Below are 22,982 nucleotides of genomic sequence, written 5' to 3'. Positions count from 1 at the left end.
CCGAGCACCATAACCACTCAGGCACCGCGGCAGCCCCGTTCCGCAAGGAACTATCTTTAGTCCCCTCCTATTTCTGATTTGTATTATTGATTTGACACGAAATTTATCATGTCATGCCCATCTGTTCGCCGACGGTTGCATTATTCATGCCCCGGTTACTAACAACGCTGATCAGGAATTCCTCCAGGACAACCTTAACCGCATTCAAGCATGGTGCAATCGCTGGTTGATGACAAAACCCACTAAATGCAAGCCCATGTCTTTTCGTCGCCGTCGCAATCCGTATTCATTTGCGTATGTGATTTCTGGTTTTCCTGCTGAACTTGTCCCATCCTATACTTATCTAGGCATCACAATCAGCAATGATCATGGCGAGAGCATGTAGCAAACCTAATCTAGCAAACCAAAAAAGCTAGGCTTTCTTAAATGTCATCTTTGTGGCGCCCCTCAAAATGTAAATGCAAAGCTACTCATAAAACATTGATCATGTCAAAACCTGAGTAAGCATCTGCCATTTGGAATCCACAATAAGCATACCTCATTGATTCAGTAGAAGCCGTGCAAAACAGCCACCCGTTTCATTCATTACTCATATGCATCCAATATGAGTGCATCATCTCTCGAGCTACAATCCCAATTATCCGGTCTTTCCTCCATTGCCGCATTTCTAGCCTGTGTCTGGTTCACAAATTTTATTATTCCCAAATCAGACAGCAACCACACATCTGCGCACCGCCATCACGCATGTCTCACCGCATCGGTCACCCGTTAAAAGTTTCACACCAATGTGCCCATACTACTTTTTCCAAGTAATTTTTCCTCAAAACAGCAAGCGGCTGGAACAACCTTCCCCATGAAATCGCAGCCATCAACTTGCCATCAACTTGCCATCAACATTCCTAGATAGTCACTTTGCACCTGTCGTCATGAAAAAAAGAAATGTTATATTTTCTTACATTAACCATACCCCTTATCTAATACCTCTGAGAAAGGTGGTCCTTAAGGAAATAAAAATGATATGAAAAGAAGCTTATCTAATACCTCTGAGAAAGGTGGTCCTTAAGGAAATAAAAATGATATGAAATGAAGTGTCACATTTTTTATGTTTTTCCACTCCATGACTGGTGAATCTTCAGTCTGCCTTAGCAGTTGCCTTTCATACCAGTCTGGTGAGAACTTTAACTGCATTTTGCTTCACTTTATTACAGCTCTTTTTGTTCTCAAGTCACCCAACAAGAGCTAAGCAGCCAAATCAGGCTGTCTGCAGTAAAGTAAAACCTCCACTCTTGTGTGTCCTCTGTTTTCCTTGTACTACTAAACATCATTCCTGGAACAGCAAGTGACTCTAACCAGTAGCCACGATGGGAGTGAAACCATTTAATTAAGACGTGAATAACCTCTCTACTGCCTCTGGGAGCGTGCTGACTCAGAAACAGTGATGTGACGATAGAGTGACTATGTACAATTACGGGCATTGTTACAAATCCCCGGTCACTGCTCATGTCGTTGTTGTCTTGCGTTTTTTAGCACTCGGCTTCTCGAAGAGTTGCTTCATTCCACCGGCCTGGTTGGCATGGAACTTGAGGTTTTGTGCTGTCTCAGACATCCATGGGGAGTCGAACAATGTGGTGTCCTGGTCCACCAAATGGGTGTACTTGGTCCGGCCTGATCGGCCAAAGTTTTTCACCTGGATTTCAAAGAGGGTGGGGGTTGAGTACGAAAAATTGAAATGCATCCAGTAATAACACTGCAAGCATTCAGGAATAGAACAGTGCAGGGAGCAGTTTTGAAGGAAGCACGCTTATCTGGATGATGTTCCTAAACTGAGGTCCGTTGCTGCCAAAGTCAAGATTAATATTTGCACTCACCTGCATAATGCTGCCAAAGTCAAGATTAATATTTGCACTCACCTGCATAACCTTAGGCAGAATAGTTTTGTCAAAGTGATCCTCCAGGGTTGGTGCCGAAAAGTCGCGCTTGTAGACATTGTCGTCCTCATTCTGCAATAATAATGGGAAATAGGAAGTGCATGTTTAACTTGTTGCTTGATGAACTGCAAAACATGGAAAACAGGAAATGGGAAAAAACAAAAGAAAAGTGCTGATTGACTCACCAGGAAGAAAGCACCTCTGTGGTAATACTTCTGGAGGAATTTGTATTTGCCCTTGGACGCCTTGTTGGTGACCTGGCGCGGGTTGGCTCTAAGCTCGGCGCGCCGTTCTTCTTCTGTCATGTTGTGCATACGCTCCACTTCCATGCGTTCCTTCTCGTATCTGTAGTGGAAAGAATGGTATATGTTCGCTGCGAAACGCTTCAGACGCCAGGAGGTCATTTTCCCTGAGATCACAATTCACCTAACGACACCTAACAGCTCCAGGTGCATCACACCTGGCAAACTTTCCACAAATCCTTACGAAGACACTAGTATCACTGCAATTATCGAAAAAAAGAAAAAAAAAAGCTCATGTAAACATTGTCAAGACTCGACTGGATAGCTTGGCATGATAAGCAAAAAAGATTTAATTTCACTATGAGTAATACCAGGACACGCTCACTCTACAAGTAGTTCAGCCCCCAGAGCTGCCTCCCCCTGGTTACATCATTTACTCTACAATTCAAACCTTCTGTAGGATATCACCGGCCAAAATAATGAAGAGGGATTGGGTTTTTCTCAGAAGTTTGCCTCAAGACTGGATTAAATTTGGGTGAATGCATTTTTGTGTCCCAAAGCAATACTGTCGGTGATGGTGAGAGGGGACCGCGAAAACCTTAGGATCTAAAATGCGCACCAAGATCTCGGTGCATGGGCATTTTTGCACTTTACATCCATCAAAACATGGCTGCCATGGGCAGGGCTTGCCAAACAGCTCCCTGGCTAAAACAGTATGTAAAAGCTTGCTTCAATTTTTGTTATATTAACTTCTTCAAAAGCCTGCAAAGTGCCAACCAAGACCCGTCACATGCCCTAAAGGTGACTCACTGTTCCTTTTCCTCCTTGTCACGCTTGATGCGCTTCAGCTCTCGCAGCTTCCAGGCCTCGTAGGCTGCCTCATCGTTCTCGTCGTCTGTGTTGACCCAGTCCTCTGAGTCATCCACACGCTTCTCCTCCATCAGCTCCTTCTTGGTCTCATCCTCCACAATCTGGAAAGTTGAGCACACAAGAAGGCAAGGAGTAGCCTAGATCAGAGGAGTTCCCAAAATGGGTTAACGAGAACAGGGAACTGGGCGAGTTGGAATGGATTCATCTTTAAGCAGCGTGAAACACAGGACGTAGAGGACGAGACGACACGAGCATCTCGTGTTTCTTCCTCTACGTCCTGTGCATCGCACTGCTTAAAGATGAATCCAAAATGGGTTTCCTGCAGTGCGTACTGGTGTTCCCCAAGCACCTACATCCATTCATGCCTCAACCCCCATTTTTCCTTCATGCACTTTGTTTCGGGACTAGTCACACTGTAACTATTCACTGTAGACTGCATCCCTGAACAGCCAGTGATTATGCATTGAATTTGTGCACTTCTTGAAGTGCCATGTGTCTGCATGCTCCTTTCTTCATGCATGTCGGGCAGGAAGGAACAGAAGCTGAAATATACGGGGTGCCTCAGCACCTGTACAAGTCTGCCATGGGTTGCACAAGGCTAAAAGGATTAAGAACTGCTGGCCTAGATGATAAGCCCATGTAACAAGAACGCAATGCTGCAAATGCATATAAAGTTGAGCCCACTTATAACGAACCTAAAGGTCATGTGGATTTTGTTCATTGGATCCAAAGTGCGTAGTAAGCGAACTTCCCTTATTACAACCAAAAATACAAAGCTAGAAAAACTGGCATTTAAGACAGATGTATCACAGTGCTTTCTAAGCTCTTCAGCTCAGTCATGTGCTCCTTGCTTAGGATCTTGCAGCCTACGAGCTGCTTAGGGATGCGATTTAAGTAGTACTAGTGGTTGAAGCATTGATGGCAACTGATGGTAGGTTGACGTCCTCGTGGAAGCATCACCACAGACGGCGGTGCCCTGTGCGAAGACTCAACATGTCACCACCGGCACACACACACCTGTATCCCCTCTCAGTGCATACATGCAGTCTTCTGTCTGTACACAATCTGCATGCGGAAGCAGTGCAGAAGGTAGAGAGCCGATGGTGTAAGCAAAGCACGACATGTGATCAGTTTGGCCAGCAAGGCATAACGCGTGACCGTATTAAAACTTCTGAAAGCGCTGTCGCTTGTTGCTCTTCGACCATGGCAAGTATTTTCGACTTAATGCTGTCCCCGCCTTGCACCCACCATGCTCCACTTCCACTTTACACACTTTTGCTGAGCCAGCACACAAGCACACGCTGACTGACCTTGAAGCCTTGTGCTGCGCCACTGGCCCGCTGTTAACTGCAATTTCATTGCCGCCTTTCTTACTGATTTTTTTTGGACGCCACGCTCTGATTCAGGTTGGGTCACGGGGGCTGAGAGGCGCTCATTGCTATCCACACAGAGGCATGGGTTTTTCTAAAGTTGGGAAGAGATTACACTCGCTATAACATGCGACCACGGTTGTTTGCTGCAGCTAAGATGCAGTGCCATTGCTCTCTTACATATTTTGACGGTAGCGCCGCCCTCATTCATAATAAGTGACGTTCGATGTAACTGTGGGTGTTATAAGTGGGTTCGACTGTATATGAATTTATGAATTTCAGTTGATAGATGGTATGGTATGATAGGGAATTTAACGTACTGAAGTTGCACATGAGCAATCTGGGGCGCCGTAGTAGAGTGTTCCAAATTAATTTTAACCACCAGCTAAGGTGTAGGAACAGCGCTAAGAACAGGACAGAAGTCAAACATGGAAGCACAGGGGTTTTATTCTTTCACTATCGTTTCCACGAGTTTTAAACTTTTATAAACTCATTTTTTCGCCATACTTTCGCATCCTGTTTAATCCTTCATCTGTTTTTTCTTAGTTCGCGTGACGGCCCTCTACACCGTGCAGTTTTTTATCGGTTTTTTCTGTTATATCACCTCTTCCCTTCCGTCCTTCTCAGCCTCAGATGTCAAAATTCATTATTTGACGTGACTATTCACTGTTTCCATGTGACCGCGCATACCTGATTGTACCCCCTTGCTGCCACCTTATATATGTTTGTGCTCCGAAATAAAGATTCAGTTGATAGTCAGCGCCCGTCCCTGTGCTTCCATGTTTGACTTCTGTCCTGTTCTTAGCGCTGTTCCTACACCATGCAATACCAACTAGCCCGTCAACTCGCTCTCCTAAACACCAGCTAAGGTTCTTCACTGGGCGCTGATGTCACACAGCACACAGGCATTTTTTGCACTTAATTCTCATCAAAATGTGGCCACTGTGGCTGAGACTCAATCCCGTGACTTTGGGCTCAGCAGAATGCCATAACCATGGGTGGGTGAATTTCAGCTGATATATGACCAATGAAACTGATGTGCAAGTTTAATAATAAGTGGTTTCTGTGAAAAAATGAGCTCCCATTATCCTTCCACCTCTTTAGGTAAAAATAAAGTTTCTTTGTTTTTACCGCAATCTCCATGCTTCAGTTGCCTGCACTGCCACAGCGCAAAGTGACCCTTGCCAAGAATAATGTAAATAAAACAGCCACTACTTATGTCCACTAGGATCCATTCTGGCAGTGGTTTGGCTAGGTGTGAAACATTAATTGGCATGAAGGTAGAAGTAGTTAGGAACAGCAAACTGATGACAAAAGCTCCACAATAAACATCACCAGCTAAATTTTAAAAATTCGGACCAGATCACACCAAACGTAACGTACCATTTTGCAGTCACAAACAGATGCAGGATAGAAAGACGGTATTGACGAATAAAAAAATCTTTAAAGTACTAGATAAGAAAGGTCATGAAATCAACAGTTTGCATTGCTAAGTTGGATGTGCTATACCGTATTTACACGATTCTAATGCGAACCTTCTGCCCAGAAAAATTAGTCTAAATATGACATGCGAGGTAGAATTGAGTGCGAAAATGGAACTAAACCAGCAACATCCTTTTAGTCACTAGCATCACAAAACAGCAGCTTCCTATCTCTTGTGCGCTGATACAGCAGAGGTACGTTAATATGAATGCTGTCAATTAGGAAACCCGGATAACTCTAATAGCTGTAGCAGTCCCAGATGGCACCTATGTAAATCTATGGTGACAGAAGCTCGCAAATAAGGACGCTAAGCATCTTGTACCGGTTAATTCGAACAGCTTCACGAAGGGAGGCAGAGTCCAAGTACAGCTGGCATGGCAAGCGATTGCCAGTATAGCCTTATTCGCACTGAATTGCATGCTGCAGAGTTGCTCGTGCACCTGCGCCGTGCGTGCAACAGAGGGCGTGATGAAAAATGGACAGCAGTTACAACTCCCTGAGCTGCAAGCCAGCCCATGAAAATGGTGGATTTTGGTCATGCATCGGGCAGCCAACCGAACACAGCTGCATGCTGTTTAGGACACTGAATGGCACGCCTGTGCATTTTTCTTCCTTCCCTCCTTGTGGTGCTTCCAGCGCGCCGAAACTGCAAGCTCCTCACGCACGATTTGCTCTTTGTGCGGGAAGCATAAAAGTCTGTTGCGCGTTACGATAAAAGATGATGCACTTTTTTTTGTTTGAATGTGAAAAACTGGTGGGTATTAAAAGCGAGTAAACACAGTATGCAGAAAGGTCTACAAGGGTGTCAGCTGGTTCTCAGTGAATGTGCTAAGTACTAGTAAAATAAGAAGAGCTTCAAATGGGCCTAGTTGGTTTGTAATCTTCGACATTGTTATTGCGCTACTCAAGGTATGTGTCGTTCTTGTCTGTGTAAACCTTGAGTAGTGCAATAACAATGTCGAAGACTAGTAAAATAACATTTCTCGTGCAAGAAGAACAGAATTTGCAGTTTGAATTTTTGCCTGCTTTCTCTGTGGAGCCAAAAAGGAAAAGACAAAAGTTAATATATGTCGCTTCTCAACTTTTCGTTTATAGATAATCTGACAACGTCAGATTAAGAGGTCAGATTACTCTTATCATTCTTATCAGCGGGAATAGTTTCGGAGAAGGCTTTAAGCCTAAACGTTTTGAGAAACTTCCCAAAGGCGCAGTGGATATCAATCATAAGACCAAAATTTTAAACAAAGAAGCATTCCGTGGTCACCTTCAGTGTGGTTCGTCGCCTCTCTTCAGCAATACGCTTGGCCTCGTGCTCCAGTTCCTTCTCCTTCTGTGCCAGCCGCTCTCGCTCTTGAATGGTGACCCTGTCACGCCTGGCGGTAAACGCATGCAAAACACAACCTTACTTCACACTGTACCATGCTTCTCAGCAATGAATGTGAATGCTACCCCTTGGGTATTGTTGAAGTGACTGGGGAGCCCACTGGAGTGCAGACAGTAGTAAACTGTCAACTAAAGATAAGCTTCACAACTATCTGAGTGGGTGAATTGGACATGCACTGTGGATACACATGAAAGAACCACCCATGTAATACTGCACAAGCTTATTTTCTTTGCTCATTTTTGTACAGTGCCACTATATCACAATGCTGAGTTTTAAACCACTTTTCCCATGATGTTTAGGATGCCAAATGCACCAGTGTTCAAGCTCGACCCTCCCCAGCGTCTTCCAGAAAATTAATGGCTGTTTACTCTGCTGCTAAAAATCTTTTGCCACAATATTTTTGGCAAAAAAATTTTCAGGTCATATGACAGCCCTTGGATTTTTCCAAGCCAAGTCTAAAACTAGGTCTCAATAAGAACTTCACAAAAAAATTAGGTTTGCCATTTTACGCTTCACATTTTTTCTGAACAATGCATAGAATTGTCCTTCTGTACTGCTATGAAGAAAACTGCAGCATTAGATTTTATAAATTTTTAGTCCATAAATTTAGTGTGAATTCCATCATTTAAGAATTAGAATATGTAGTCATCTTTTTTGTGGCCACTATAAATCGTTTGTCGGCTCCATGAGACATGTACATTTTAAAACTGTTCAGAACCAGAATGCAACAGGCTACATTCCAGAAAAGAAATTGAAATTTGTGGAAAATTGCGTTTTGTTGCTATTCGGATGTAAATTTCACCTTGAAGTGGTCCAACTGCACATATAGAGATAAGTCTATTTAACAGACAGTATTATTGGGATTTGACTCAATGATTCTAATCAAAATGATTTTCATTTCAGGCTAGAAAAAAAAATCACCCTATTGTGTTCTGTCACCTAACCAAAAAATGCAAGCGCTCATGAGTTCTCAACAACTTCCAGATTACAGGTCTATAAGAAATTGTGTTTATGCGTACTGCTTATATTAATACTACATAATGCAGTTCTTGACGATTGCGTGCTATCTTTGCTTAAAATTCCAGGAGACATCACACTGAAACAAGTATGCAAACACTAAATCAATATTTAAGGCAGAAGAAGAAGCACAAACCAAACTATCTTCAGAACTTTACAAACACTTGGTTTTCTCAGTACAGAAATAAATTTGCTGTTTGCAAGTGTATATACACTAAACACCCAAAGGTTAAAAATTACAGAAGAAAAAAACTAAAGAGAGAAAATAGAAAAAATATTTTATCTGGTTAAATGAAGAGCAATATGGAATGCATTTGCATCCACTTCGAATAAACAACAGATATGCATTCTCACTTTCGCACAAACACAGGCTTCAGACGGGGCCCTGTGTCCTCTTCCTCCGACTCTGTGTACTCCTCGTATTCGGAATCCTCAGACTCTCCTTCGTCTGAGTGACCTTCCTCTTCCAGGTCAAGAAGCTCCTGAAGTACACAAGTCCAAGCGGATTAATGAGAGTGCGCAAATAACCCAGGGCGGTCAAGTATGCAGAGCTCTGCTGTCATTTCCAGGTTGCCCCACTAAGAACCTCGCTTGCACTAGTGACACCGTACAATTAATTCTATCTAGTTGGTACCCATGCACAAAGCTGAGAACATGTGCTATTAAAGAGCATTTACCGTAAAAACCGGACTATAGGTCGGACCGGAATATAGGTCGACCCCCTAACTAACCAATTCTAAAAATGAAAAAGATCTTTTTCAATGGGAAAAGTACCGAAAGACATCCTTACTTTGAAACAAATGCGACTCGAGAGGTTGCACAATGGTGACAGTATTTAATTTCATTTAAATGCTGCTTGTATGTACACCCGGCAAATTTTTTAACAATATCGCGCACCAATCGGCCCGCGTGTTTGTTTCTGGCACAGGCAAGTACGGCGCCGTAGAGCAAAGCCCTCCTCTTCATGAATCGCCGCAACCAGGATGCGATTGCGCCCTCGTGAGTCTAGAGGCACGCGCGATCTCTGCCGCTTTCACGCGGATGCATTCGACAGTCACAGGCAGCGATCTTGTTCGCAGCGCAACGTTTCCTTCCTATTCTCGATACACTACGGTCTGCCCACGAAATGATGTTTTCTTCTGGTTGCTGCAAGTTGTAATACGCAGCCTCTGCCTCCGCCAGTACTGAATGCTCTTTTCGGATACTCCAAATTCGCGCTGTGCCGCCAGGTTCCCGTGAGCTTCCTCGTACTCAATCGTGTTTTTCTTGAAGGCGACGGTAAATTGCCGTTAGCTTCCGCTTTGCATCTACTGAAACGCAAAATGGCGTCACTGCTGCTGATGGCGATGGTGATGGAGGCTGTTGACTTCAGCCACCCATTGTTACAAGACTTCCGTATTTTTTCCGCCAATGACCGGTATATAAGACGGGGGTCGACTTTTCACCATGGTTTTTTGAAAAAAAGTTCGACCTATTTTCCGGTTTTTACGGTAGTTTACAGAACAACGCCAAGTGGCTTATGTTCATTTAGTTAGTGTTCAACATAGACATTACTGGATTTCTGCTTAAGTAAGAGTCCTCCCGCAATACCAAACTGCACAGCTTGGCACTCACAGCTGCTTTCTTAAAGTGTAGTACTGGCTGTATGAATGCACATTAAGCTCGTGTTGGATTCGAATTAGCAGATACACTGCCATTAAGTTTGTTCCTTACTTTGAAAGCGTACATTTATCCTATAACCAGTTTAAGTTTGCTGGGTGGTTGTCACTTCATGAATGCTTTATATATATCCACTTCTTGGGTCAACGAACCCTAATCCCTGACAGTGTGGGAAATAGGGTCATCTTTATGCACAAGTGGATGGCTGAAATGGCAAAGAAGGGTAGTCAGTGGGCAATGGATCCTAGTAAACATAAACACTGTGAGGCAAACGCTAATACCCCCCCCCCCCCCCCCCCCCCCTCCCATCAAATTATCGACAGCAGCATATGGTAGTTGTCTTACAGCTGCCGTGACAACTAGACAATTATGTTCAGGTGTTTAGGATATTTTGACTCATATGATTTTAGTTTACAGAGTCGATATAAAGGTCACCTGACCCATATTTTTTCCATTCGCAAGGTTTATTATTTGGCACAGGAAGCTGTGGGATGCAGTACAGGCAATGAAGCACTTAGTTCATCAATAATGTATCAAAAATGCACAGTCCATCTATGACATGCACAGAGATAAGAACACATTCTGTTATGGCAGGAGTTTAAAGAGAGCACTAGAAAGACAACACAGCTTACCTCCTCTTGGGCTCTTGCCAATGCCCGCTGCCTCAGCATCAGACGTCGGCGCTCAATTTCCTGCAGACAGGAGGACACCCAGGTGACAAATGTGCAATAAATGCAAGTCTCTTCCTCATCAAATAAAATTAGCAGCCTTAAAACACATCCCTGGAAACATGAGTATCTCAAACAAGGCCTGGGATAAATCAGTAACAATAAAGCATGAAGTATATATAGCAGCCTTCGTTTTGGGGTTTTATTTTTTTCTGAATTTCGGGGGGGAATTAGGCAGCATCTTTTTTACTTCAAATTAAAAAAAAAAAATCAGGTTGTACAGCAAAATGTTTTATAATTTGGGCCAGCTCAACAGCCAGCAAGAGCCAGCCAATCTAACCCGGTTTTGGATACTGAGTGGTCAGTCACTGGTGCTTTCTCCCCTCCCCATGCCCTTTTTTTTCTCTCGCATGTTTCCTTTCTTCCAGTGCACCAGAGCTGCGTGATCATCATGTGCCATTCGTTGTTAGCGCAGTGAAGCCTTTTCACATGCGGCGCTGCCGTTTATGAATGGTGTGATGTGGTAGCGGTAGAGTTCCACCATGTTGCACTATAAAGGACGTAGGAGGCCCTTACGATTTTGCAGCAGTTCTGCTTAGATGCTCTCAATACGGTGCATGCAATAAAGCACTGAGGGAACCATGAAAAGCAGCCATTGCTGCGCTGCTTTTATGTCAAAATCAGGCAACCGTTAACCAGTCTTTCACTAAATAAATTTACATCGATGCAAGCAGTTCTCGGCAGTTTTCTGGGGGTCATTCGATAATTCGAACATTTTTTCCAGTGCCCTGAAGTTCGAATTAAAGAACTTTGACTATACTTCATTTTTTGCAGCAAGAGAATATGCTATAAGTATTCATTTTTCATGCAGGTCATTAATTTTTTTTTTGCATTACTTCATTAGGATTGTGGAAATGGCAGATTGCACCAGAAAGCTGTATATCAGATGCAACTTTTTTCACATCTATTACAATTATTTCATTACGTACGATTCTTTAATCTCCAATGCACAACTTCCTCATCAGTACAAGGCTTCCTCACCTTTGCTTCTTTCTACATATTAAGAACGTTCCTTCAAAATCACGGTGGCCATTTTAAGTACACAAAAGCCTTGGAGCAGGACATAGTTAGCGAGGGTACCACTTGATACAATAATGGCAATAGGGGGCATTCATGTGACGTCACAGGTGCCACTCTGTTGTGCACTATGCAGGGGCAATAAACCGATCAGGCACATGCGGCGGCGTTATGCTATACTCCATGAAAAAAATGGCGCCTACTCTGACACCGGTGCACACTCCTTATAAGACGTCTGTCCAGTGCCCGTGTTTTGGCTTCTCACTTCTGAAGCACACTTTTTGACCATATTCTTAAATTAAGCTGTGTCTTGAGTAACAGAGCTGAAACAGGTTTAAGACCACCAGTTCACTGAAAACACCTCTTAATGAGCACTAGATATCTGCTAACTTACATGAGGTGTCTTCAACTTTGCACACTTTGAAATATACATTCTTGAGATGGAGCATCTTTGGGTAGAAATTGGGTTTAACCCAAGTTTTAAGAAACCTGCTCAAGGTGCAAGAATAGGTAAAATCGGGCTTTACACGAAGATGAAAAACTCTAACTATATATAGAAAGTGCCAGATTATCCAGACAGACTACCATCTGGTCTATTTGGCCGTTTACTTTCCCAGGCACTATGTCCGGAAAGTATATTAGAATCAACTGCTAATTCTCCTCAGAGTGGTTTGACTATTATTTCTGTGCAGTTCACACCACACTGTTAAGCTCACACATCAATGTGTGCACAAGGAAGCACGAAACTTCAGCACACCTCGTCGTCAAGCTCTTCCGCGTCACTGTCCTCCTCTCCATCCCGCCACCGAGCAGCACGTGTTTCCGCTTCATCCATCGGTTCTTCTCCTTCAGCGCCAACAGATAGGATTTCTGGCTCATGGATCATCCTGTGTCTCTCCATTCTGAGGTACAGAATGCAAAAGGCTTTGCAATGAAAGCAGGAAACTGAATGCATTTAGAGTTTTTTTAGTTTAGGGCTTTCTGAAACAGATGCACACATTAGACAGGAACATAAACATTCTGTACAAGCACCCTTCTTTGGTAGAGCTCAATTGCAGAGCAAAACTAGAACGGTTTCCATGAAGTGATATTATTTGAGTTGCGTCCTTTCTCACAAGTCACTTTCAGGAGAATTACTAGGGCCTCTAGCAAACAATGGCCGTAATGAAAACGGTCAACCACAACCAAATGTTTCATTGTAACATTACATAAATCCCAAAGCGCATTTTTAAACTTGTAATATGACTGCAATGCACAGAAGTTTATTGAGAAAAGCTGTCAAGAAGTGAGGCAAGCAGAATTATTACAAGTTCGAAGGAATAACAAATATGGTAGCTATTGAAAGTAAGCAGAACATTACGATAAATCAATGTTGAAAGATGAAAGCAGTTCTTGCATTTTTCATAGAACCTTTTGAAGGAAGAAAAGAGGCACTTAGCCTCGAAATATTTAGTTTTTATGCTGAAAAAAACAGTGTTCACAAAATAATATTGCTGAAGATATGATGCTTGCTCTCCCCGAGCTTTATGTCTGTATATTTTAGCACATCGCAACGGCTCTGCCATCTGATCACCCCTGTGCTCTTCTCCTCCCTGTCTTTTTTGCACATTTCCCTTGCTTAAGATAATACCTCTGCTCACAGAACAAATGTGAATGCCATTTTCACTGAAGGTCATTAACACCTCATGCTCTAACGGCCGCCTGTGCGGCCAGACAGTATGTCCACATTACTGATTACACAGCATAAGAGAAGCTTTCAAATAACATTCAAATACTGCTGCAATGTTGATCCACATATCTGAATGCTATTTCACACTGTCACCTTTGACATATGGTCAGTACTCTGGTCACACTATCTGGCCGTTCATATATGGCTGTTTGGATATATATGGCTGTTTGGATATTAAAGGTAAAATTTATCTGTGTAATCCCAAACGAATGGCATTAATGGCAACGAATGGCATTGCAATGCGAAGGAGCATACGAAAAAAGGAACTAAAATTGAAGCAACATCTTAAGAGAAGACCAGAGGTCGCTCTTTCCTCATCACCTTCTCCATGTCGAGTATTACAAAAAGCACACAATAGCGAGCGAAAAAATGTGATAAATAGAAATCGTTGAGGGCCTATCATAGCACTGAACTATTGATCTGCAAACTGTTAGCGCCGCTAACTGGTTGGAAACAAGAAGCTGATATTGTTTCAGAATTTTGTGCTGCGTTTGAATTCACAACTGGTCATGTGGTAACTTGACACTGCTAGATGAATGAACAAAGAGAGATGACGAGTGAAGACAATGGTCAACCAATTTAAGATGTAATTATGCAAATATTAATATTTCTAGAGTAGAGCGTAGCTGTGCACAAAGTGGAATCATGAATTACAAAATAACGCCACCATAACCTGCACTGTATTTTTATATGCAGCCATGCAAGGTGAACACTATGAATGAAAATGACGCTTGAGGACAGTGATAAGAATGAGTGCCGCCAGATTATTGTAAGATACACTTCTGACAGACAGTTCATCGCAAAGATGCAGTTTTGCTGCACTAGATGCACCCTTTCAGGAAAAAAAGGGTGCAGTAGAGTAATCATTAAGCGATGGTGATAGCACAAACAGCTTCTACAAACTAGAGTGAAAGCTTACCGTTCCTCTTCATTATCCTGCTTCTCACGTCGCTGAAGACGGCGCAGACGTGGATCGTTCTTTTCAGCCTCCTCATCAATGGGGATGGGCTCAGGGATGACTGGTTGCTGCCGGCGCTCAAAGGTGAACTCATCTCCACTCTCCTCATCACTGCTCTCTTTGGGAGCATACTTAGGTCTGAGAAAGTGGCACAAAAAATCATCAGTAACAAACATGCAATGAAAAAAATAAAGTGAAGATCACAACAGCCCAGAAAAAATAAAATACCAGCACAAACAAGCTTTGCTGCTGCTTGCATGCAGATTGGTGTTAAAAGAGTACAGATGCCTAATTTTAGTTGTGCACTCTTTCTTTGTAATCATGTGCAAGACAGTAGTAAACATAAATTGCCACGTGGATTCACATAATCCAATTAAGTATTTTAATTTGCTCTCGCATCATTCTGATTTCAGTTTCAACAGTCGAATGGTGACTGTGGCATCGCTGTTGACTTCAGGCCACGCTCCCCAACACACACAGAAGGAAGGAAGGCCTCAGACGTTGCTGGCACATACCCACTACGGGGGAGTGGCCAAGACACAGGCAGTTAATTGCTGGATACAGGAAAGTTTTGATGGGAAAAGGAGTGGTAATAGTATGTAGTCTGATAGATTGGAAGACGGAAGGACAGGGGTCCTGTTAACCTGGAGATCGAGGACAGGACAATGGCTTAATGTGCATAATAGTATACAATGCCTGTAGTGTTTCAATGTCGTACTGACTGAGAGCGGGAAAAAGGAATTAGAATGGGAGTCGCTGCGTTTCTCGAAGAAAATTTTGCACAGCAGAGCGCGCACTCCTGTCGCTTCATCCAAGCAAAGAAGCGTCAATGGAAAGAACAACCGCGGAGGACACAGGCAAGCCCAGTTGATGAAATGGAATTTGCAAAAGACGCTTCCTCAAATGAAAGAAGCGGCGGCAGAACAGCAGGAAGTGATCTATTGTCTCAGGTTCGGCACAAAAAGGGCACAATGGGGAAGCCGCCAGGCCAGATCTGTGAAAGTAGAAATTTAAAAGGGGAACCCGGCAACGCAAACGCGTGAAAGAGACCTCTAGTCTGTGCGAGCGCCAGTTTTTGCTACTCCAAGGATGCAGAAGATGGTAATATTCGGGAGATGATGTAAGAGCCGAGGCAGCAAATTCCTGAAATATTGTGTAGCTGCGAAACCTCACTGCAGCTGTACATGCACACGTTGGCAGGACAGCAACAATTGGGCCGCAGAGAGAGGCTCTTGCTAAGGAATCTGCAGCCTCATTTAAGTGTAAGCCCATATGACCTGGTACCCAAAGCAACTTTACCGAATTTAGATGGAGCGGAATCAGGAACTTAAAGAGGGGTAATGCCCGAGACTGAGTGGGTGAGGATAATGAAGAGCAAATGGACAGAGGGTCTGTCATAACCACGACCTGGGAAACGGTAGTTTCTAATTTTCGTAAGGCTAAGATTACTGCTAATAATTCAGCCAGAAAAATAGGAGTGAAGTGCCAGCGCGAACGAACGCAAGACAGTGACACGGACAAACGCTTTGACGCTTCTCTTTTCTATAACATGCATCAACTAGCGAAGCAAAAAGTTCTATTCTAATGCATGCAATGACTTTTTCTGGACACCGATGCTTTCCTGGGGTTGGTTGACGGCAACACATCACCGCGATTAGCTGTTTGAAATTTCTTCACGCATTTGCGGGCAGTTAGCGGCTGTGGCCGATGTGGACGACAAGCAGCTGTGAGTGCGGCTAAACTGAAAACGCCTGAGAACTGCTTGTTCATGCGTTACAATCAATTAAAACGACAAAGCCCGGCAACACGTTTCGTCTGCTAACTGTAAGTTAAATGCACCTCCTATTAAATTTTAATCGCCTGTAACACGTTCATAAGGGTATCGCTCACCTTCTTCCGGATATGTATCTGTGGACTTTCACCTTTTGCATAGACACCTCACCTGGAAAAAGAACAACGAATTCCCTTTCACAACCCTCACAAGATGCACCCCTTAACTCATGACTTCTGACAAGATATGTCGACTTGAATATTTTAAGAGGGGCTACGGTGCTCATTCATGAACCCGATAAGTACTGGTATGAGAAGTACGCGACATATCCACAGAAGTTTCTACCACTGAGTTCAAACAACAAAGTGACACACGCAGTTGGTGGTAATACTTGTGTACAAGCTATAATGCAAGTTTTAAGGTTACTAACAACAACATGGGTTCGAACAGAAAGCCACAAAACAAGCGGTTGAAAAGAATACGAATCAAAAGGGGCATATTGAGAGGTTATGAGACTGAGATATAAGCGAACGTAAAACGGGAGCAAAAACACTTACCCTTCTCATTGAGAACGGGGATGGCGCCTGCCGTGGACTGGATAAGATTGGAAGCCAGCGAGGCATTCATTGAGCCCGACATTGTGCTCTAATGTGCTTACAAAACCAGCAAAATAGTTTTTCTCCCGTTGGGAAACTGAGAGACGCACACGAAACAGGACATAAACATTCCCAACGGATATGGCGCGTAGGTAGCTTGGCTCAGATTGGATTTTTCTACAAAAAAAGTTCAACATTTTGTGTAAAACCCCAAATTATTGCTCTATAAAATAATATAATATACTAAATTTATCAATGAAGAATTAAATTTATTTGACTAAATTTTATTGCACTGCCGGATAATTGTTTCTGACGTCAGTGTCCCAGACGTCGCAGTCACGGGCTGCGTTCCAATACTCTAGACGTCTAACAAGACGTCTAGTGTGACGTCTAGGAAGCAGTCTACATGTCCATGTATTGGAACTTGTCTAGTGCTCACGCCGCCTCGCGGCATAATAATGTAACTAAAGCTTATGAACAGTTGTACTACTATTTTTCACAAACTGAGCAATAAAGATAATTAAAAACGTGTTTTCAACAAGTTTACACATTTCTTCTGGAATGAATTTGCGCGTAAACCGGACTGGTGGATGTGCCTATCGGTCAGTCTACTTGTAGCAGACGGGACCGCTCTCCGAAGACGACGCTAAAGAGATATGCGATTATTCTTTTATTATTGATGCTCAACTGTACATGCTCCTCGAACGTGCTCGTCCAGACGGTCCTGTAAACATAAGAATACGAAAGACTGTAATTAATATGCGCGAAATACGATACGGCTAATATACACTGCAACAGGAAAACACATACGTGACATTAAACCCGCTGTCTGCCCTACGTGGCACTCGGAGACAGCGAGAGACCTAAATACAGCAGCGATCTTTAATCCTGCAACGACTAAAATCAATTCGCAACATGCCGGTGTATTTGTTCTGAGAGTGTAGAGATAAAAAAGAATGCACGCGAAAGAGTTGATGCAACTAATACAGCAACAGAAGAACACATTTGTTAACCGTCACGCCAGCCGTCTTAACGCCCGTCGAGGAAACCAACGACAGCGACGAGTATTCTCTAAAATCAAGTGCTAATTAAGATCCGGCATCGTCCGGATCACGTAAACAGACCTACAGCGTCCGCTGCTGTAGCAAAGCTCTCAACTGCACGATTTTCTCCTGCGTGATTCACTGCTAGGAATCGCACGTCCACGAAGATTAATTAGCCACTAGTTTGCGTACCAAATAACATTATGGAATGACTCACATTTTTCCTTTCCTATACTCCGTGTACAGTCCGACGCCCGCAAGAGCACGACTCGCTCATCCGCGTATATCAGCTCCGCCATCTTTAGACAGCAAGTTAGCCTGCATCGATGTGGACTTCGGCGAAGCAGTCTTATGAGACTGCTTCGTCGAGAAATGGAACGCGTCCCAAGATGGCGGCTGTCCGGCTAGACGTCTAAGTAGCCGTCTACTTGGGAGTATTGGAACGCAGCCACGGTAAGTCGGTAACATGGCGTCTTGGCGCGCGTGGAGAACGTGATTCCCCATGTGGCTTTTGCGGACTTTCGTGCATTCGTGTGTTTGCTGGTTAAGTGCGTTGAACGGCGCACCTAACGGTCATCAGGTAAGCCGATAATTAGCAGCTGATAATGCAAACGATGCTGTGAAACAGCCGGTGCTGTATTCCGTTTATGAAACGGGACTCCGATTCTGTTTACTGCTGCAAACATTCAGTTGCTGTTGAGTTTTGGACACGAACTTGCTTAAGGTTTATGATTTTCCTTCTGCCTTAACATGACTGGCGTGCTTTTCACCTCAGGTGCTTGACGGATCGCCTGTGGCAGGACTCTAGAAATCACGATGCTCTCGAACGTCGACCAGCTGTCCAATTGTGAGCGCGACTTCGTAAAGACTGCCGTGACTGAAGATAAGCGAGTGGACAACCGGACATCCAAGGAAAGCAGGAGTGTGCACGTCTGCTTCGGCCTTGACAGAGGATGCTGTGTCGCGTCTCTCGGCGAGACCAAAGTTCTTGCCCAAGTGAGTGTGAGATCGCTCATCCCAATAACGTGCTGCTGTGGCTCGGTTGCTTTGACGTTCGGCTGCTGGTCCTAAGGTGGCGGTATCGAATCCCGGCCACGACGGTCGCATTTAGATGCAGGTGAAGTGCAAAAACGTACGTATGCTGTGTGATGTTAGCGCATGATAAATAACCCCAGGTTGACTAAATTGATCCGGAGCCCGCCACTACAGCGTCCTTCATAGTCCATGTACCACTTCAGGACGTTAAATCCTAAAATTCACAATTAGCTTACGACAGCTGATTTCCGAGCCAGTAATATCGCTTGCTCCAGTCTCCTTTGAAATATCCTGCATGAGGCCACTAAGCTTGAAACAAATGATAAAATTGTGCCAAGTTAATGCTTCTCATTGCAATATAACACCTCTTGACTGTTGTGCAGGTCTCTGCCGAGATCATAGTGCCTAAACCAGGAAGACCTACGGAAGGAGAGCTGTTTGTGAGCCTGGAACTCTCGCCGATGGCAGCGCCACATTTTGAAGCAGGTCGCCTTGGTGACTACGGGGTTGAAGTCTCCCGCCTTCTGGAGCGATGCATCCGTGACTCGCGCTGTATTGACCTAGAATCCCTGTGTATAGTGTCTGGCGAGAAAGTCTGGGCTCTCCGAATCGACGCCCAGGTGCTAAACCACGAGGGTAACATAGCGGAGTGTGCAGGCATAGCGACAGTGGGGGCACTGACCCACTTTCGGAGACCGGACGTCACTGTTATCGGCACAGAAGTCACTGTCCACAACCCGAGGGAGCGCGAACCAGTTCCATTACATCTGCACCACTATCCATTCCTCGTGTCCTTTGCCTTCTACGATGAAGGAAAAAGTGTGCTTGTTGACCCCACTGAGATAGAGGAACGAATTGCCGAGGGGCTGCTCACAGTTGGTGCAAATGCCCATTCAGAGATCTGTCTGTTGCACCAGCATGGGTGCACCGTTCGTAAGGATTTGATCCTACTGTGCGCTCGGCTGGCATCAGTTCGTGCCAAAGCTGTCGCAGACAAGATCAAAGCTGAGGTTGCCAAGGATGAACAAGCGAGGATGAAAAACAGGAGGGTTGGCTTTGCTGCTGCCCTTGAAGCAGATGAGGATGAGAACCTGACTACAATGGCCGAGCCCGAAATGATCGAAATAGATGACGTGGAGCCACAGAAGACCCCTGCTGCAGAAGTTGTACCAGCACCTCGGCCATCGAAAGCTTTATCCAAAGCGAAGGTGTTCTTGGAAGGGCTGGGAACAGCAGCGATTGGCAAAGGTGGGCCTAGCAGCTGGGGTGTTCTGGAGCATTCAAGCAAAAAAGGTAAGGGCACAAAGAAAGGCGCCAGAAAGGCGAGGCAGCGTTCGCAGCAAGTGGTGGAAGACAAAAGCGATGACAGTGAGGAGGAAGAGGTTGTAGTTCTTCAACCTGATGAGGTCGGTGCAGATGCAAGGACTGCGAAAGATACCGGAAATGCTGCTGAGGGTGATGTGGCTCGTGGGTGGTATCCAAAGACACCTTTTTGAGTGCCTGTTGTGCTAGGCCACCATTTTTTGTTTTAGTGTGAATGACTTTGCAGCACTGTGACTGCAGTTTGTGATATGACATATGGTGCATCTGCAACTGTTTTAATTACTAACAGGTGTAGCATAACATATATGTTTGGCAGACTGCATTGGTCAGTATTGTGGCCGGCACATGCTTGTGAGGCGGTGGAGGCGAGCAGTTTAAATTTTCAAGTTCTGTACCTCTCCACAGGGCCACTTGATGACACCCATTTCGCAGTACAAGGTTATCACGCTTTGTGCATGAGCAGCTGGTGTAGAGCCTCGTAATGGACCTGAGAAGTAGTGCATAAAAATGATTTTAACTTTTGTGTTCCAGTGTATGATAATAGCATGTTTTTTTTCTGCCTACTGCTGATATCTAAAAGAAATGTGGAAATGCCCGACTGTCAGGTGGAAATCATTGACTGCCATCTACAGTCAGTATTTTTCGCACATAATGCACATGCATGGTGTAGAAACGTGAATATTAACTGGAGCTCTCAATTGCAATGTATGTGCCTGATTTACAGTGGTGGATTGGCAAGAGTGTTGTTTTGTATCACCATACATATTTGTTTTTGATTGTTAGTGATATCTAATGGCGCTTGGAAGCCGTCAGTGTTTTGAATAATTAGGTATGGTCTTATTTTGTACGGGCACAGCATCAGGTCTTGTTCTGGAGCAATATCAATGATGTAGTAATGTCCCCATCATTTGGAAGGAAGAATAAAGTTTAACCTGCTCTAGCAGTGTGATCTGCCTTTAATAAGATTTTCCATCTCAGAATTTGTCCTTGAAATTAATATTAATAATTCAGTGTTTTAATTGTGTCAAACAATTTTGATTTCTGTAGTGTGAATTTGCTCCTGCCCCAGTGTACCGAAATTGTTGAATGTTTTAGTGAAGTCTGACGAAACTTCCTGAAGATTGGCTGTTTCATAAGGTACTGCTTCCAGGGGCCAGATTACGCAACTGTGAGAAATTCTGTCAAAAGTTATTGACAGCGACATCAAAATGACGAAACGAGGAGACGTCACCACGTGACGCAACGAGGAATCGGCCAATTACAGCAGGGCGGCGCCCCAAGAACATGCGAGGGGCCGTCTGCTAAATTTTTTGTAAAAAGAAATAAAAAGTAAGCAACGATGAAAATAGCTAATATTTTATTTTGCCTAAACATTGTGCTTAAAGTGTGAAAATAATAAGCAATACAAAAAGTGTTCGAAGTTGTGCTAATAAATTGGCTGGTGGGTAACTTTTGCTGCCGCGGGGATGCGCTGACGGCGGTAAAACGTCAAGCCGCTTTGCACGAAAGCAGCCGATTCTACGCCGTGTTTATTGTTTGTTACACGGCGTCTGAAGTCAAGCTACTGTGCGGTTGACCTAAGTGCGCAGAAAAATTTGAACGAATGCAGTGAAGGCTACGTGCCTACCGAGCGAACTTGCAAGAAGCGTTTGGTACGAAATTGACGAAGACAACTTGTTGAAGTCTGTTTTTCGCCTCTTTCGATCGATGACAAAAATGCCAAAAGGTGAGGTGTTGCAGTATGTGATGTGTGGTTGTCTGTTTCTTTTTCCTTGGGAAACAGAAGACGACCATGAAGTGCGATTTGCTGGGAAAAATAAAGTGCTTTGCCAGCATAAGTGTATTTTATTTATTTATCTGTGGCACAGAGGTGACCTCAAGAACCCATCCCTTCTGCGCGCTAAGTTAGCAGGTTGCCTGCAATACCTGCCGCACGCATTTGCTCACCGTCGGTTGTGCGATGCCGACATGCGCCTCGCTACCAATGGCAGCCTGAAAGCCGCCCATGGCAAATAACCGCAATGCACACACCTGCCACCGCACCGATAGCGCACTCGTACGCAAACCTCCCAGTTCATCGGCGAGTTCGTCTCCAGCCACTCCACAGTCTGCTTCTCCAGTCAAAAAGGCGTCGAAACAGCTCGTCCGGCAAGTCAAACGAGTCTTCGTGCATCCTCCTTTGCCGTTGCTCGCGCCAGCGCAGCCGCCTCAGTATCGCCACGTACACTGCCGCCATTTTCTGTCACAAACTCAACGGTCAAATTGACGGCGTCGAAACTGTGACAAAAACTGTCAATTAGCGGCTGTGTAATTAGGTGTGCAACGTCACCACTTCTGCCACATCCGTGAGGTAATCTGCAGCCACCCATGACGCAAAAAAGCAAAATGGCCGCCGGCCACGACCGACCAATAGGAGCGAGGCTTATTGACACCTTTGTGACAAGTTTTTGACAATTTTCCTAATTGAGAGTTGCGTAACCTGGCCCAAGATATCTTACATGCATATTCAGATACCAGTAGCATAGCCAGGCTGTTTGACCAGCACTCTTGTTGGACTTTCGCATCGGGCTTCAGACGCAAAACTGCGGTGCATCCAATGGTTGGGCCGTGGACAACCACAGAGGAGGTACGAAAGCTCGTCAACTGCCACTATCACTGCCACATTGGGACAGAAGAGGAGTAAAGAAAAATCTACAATGGCTAACTACTACTTAGCACGAACAGCAGCGAAACAGCATTACCACTGCTTGAACACTTTCGGATAAAAAGTTACTTCGAAAAGTTGCGTGCAAACATGCCAGGCACATTTATTGTATACAGACTGCGCTAC

At 44.3% G+C, this 22,982-nt stretch overlaps 2 protein-coding genes and 1 long non-coding RNA gene across 3 annotated transcripts; 1 reads left to right on the top strand and 2 right to left on the bottom strand.

The window, feature by feature from the left end:
* Positions 1 to 1,362: 1,362 nt before the first annotated feature.
* Positions 1,363 to 16,909, bottom strand: Mfap1 (Microfibril-associated protein 1). The gene is made up of 11 exons (XM_077643809.1): positions 16,713 to 16,909; positions 16,275 to 16,326; positions 14,346 to 14,522; positions 12,455 to 12,599; positions 10,585 to 10,644; positions 8,648 to 8,775; positions 7,157 to 7,265; positions 2,981 to 3,141; positions 2,114 to 2,273; positions 1,911 to 2,000; positions 1,363 to 1,687 (listed from the first exon to the last, which is right to left on the bottom strand). The coding sequence occupies exons 1-11, from the start codon at positions 16,792 to 16,794 to the stop codon at positions 1,499 to 1,501; spliced, it is 1,353 nt and encodes a 450-aa protein (XP_077499935.1). The 5' UTR covers positions 16,795 to 16,909; the 3' UTR covers positions 1,363 to 1,498.
* A 497-nt stretch (positions 16,910 to 17,406) lies between these two features.
* LOC144110740 (uncharacterized) lies at positions 17,407 to 18,149 on the bottom strand. Its single transcript, XR_013309914.1, has 2 exons — positions 18,012 to 18,149; positions 17,407 to 17,475 (listed from the first exon to the last, which is right to left on the bottom strand). It is a non-coding gene; the product is annotated as an uncharacterized LOC144110740 (long non-coding RNA).
* Positions 18,150 to 18,238: 89 nt separating this feature from the next.
* LOC144110739 (exosome complex component RRP45-like) lies at positions 18,239 to 21,990 on the top strand. The gene is made up of 3 exons (XM_077643810.1): positions 18,239 to 18,374; positions 18,570 to 18,790; positions 19,213 to 21,990. The coding sequence occupies exons 2-3, from the start codon at positions 18,611 to 18,613 to the stop codon at positions 20,323 to 20,325; spliced, it is 1,293 nt and encodes a 430-aa protein (XP_077499936.1). The 5' UTR covers positions 18,239 to 18,374; positions 18,570 to 18,610; the 3' UTR covers positions 20,326 to 21,990.
* The last annotated feature ends 992 nt before the right edge of the window (positions 21,991 to 22,982 follow it).

This window comes from Amblyomma americanum, chromosome 11 (genome assembly GCF_052857255.1).
Source record: "Amblyomma americanum isolate KBUSLIRL-KWMA chromosome 11, ASM5285725v1, whole genome shotgun sequence".
Lineage (NCBI taxonomy): Eukaryota > Metazoa > Arthropoda > Arachnida > Ixodida > Ixodidae > Amblyomma > Amblyomma americanum.
Note: the sequence above shows the minus strand (reverse complement) of the source record. Positions and strands in the feature narration are given on the sequence as shown.

Excerpts from the sequence above, each read along its gene's own strand:
- Mfap1 (XM_077643809.1), bottom strand. The coding sequence starts at position 16,794 with ATGTCGGGCTCAATGAATGCCTCGCTGGCTTCCAATCTTATCCAGTCC. Across the intron at positions 8,776-10,584 it reads TGGCAAGAGCCCAAGAGGAG|GAGCTTCTTGACCTGGAAGA; the intron begins GTAAGCTGTGTT and ends TGTGTACTTCAG. Across the intron at positions 1,688-1,910 it reads TTCTGCCTAAGGTTATGCAG|GTGAAAAACTTTGGCCGATC; the intron begins GTGAGTGCAAAT and ends TTTGAAATCCAG.
- LOC144110739 (XM_077643810.1), top strand. The coding sequence starts at position 18,611 with ATGCTCTCGAACGTCGACCAGCTGTCCAATTGTGAGCGCGACTTCGTA. Across the intron at positions 18,791-19,212 it reads AGACCAAAGTTCTTGCCCAA|GTCTCTGCCGAGATCATAGT; the intron begins GTGAGTGTGAGA and ends ACTGTTGTGCAG.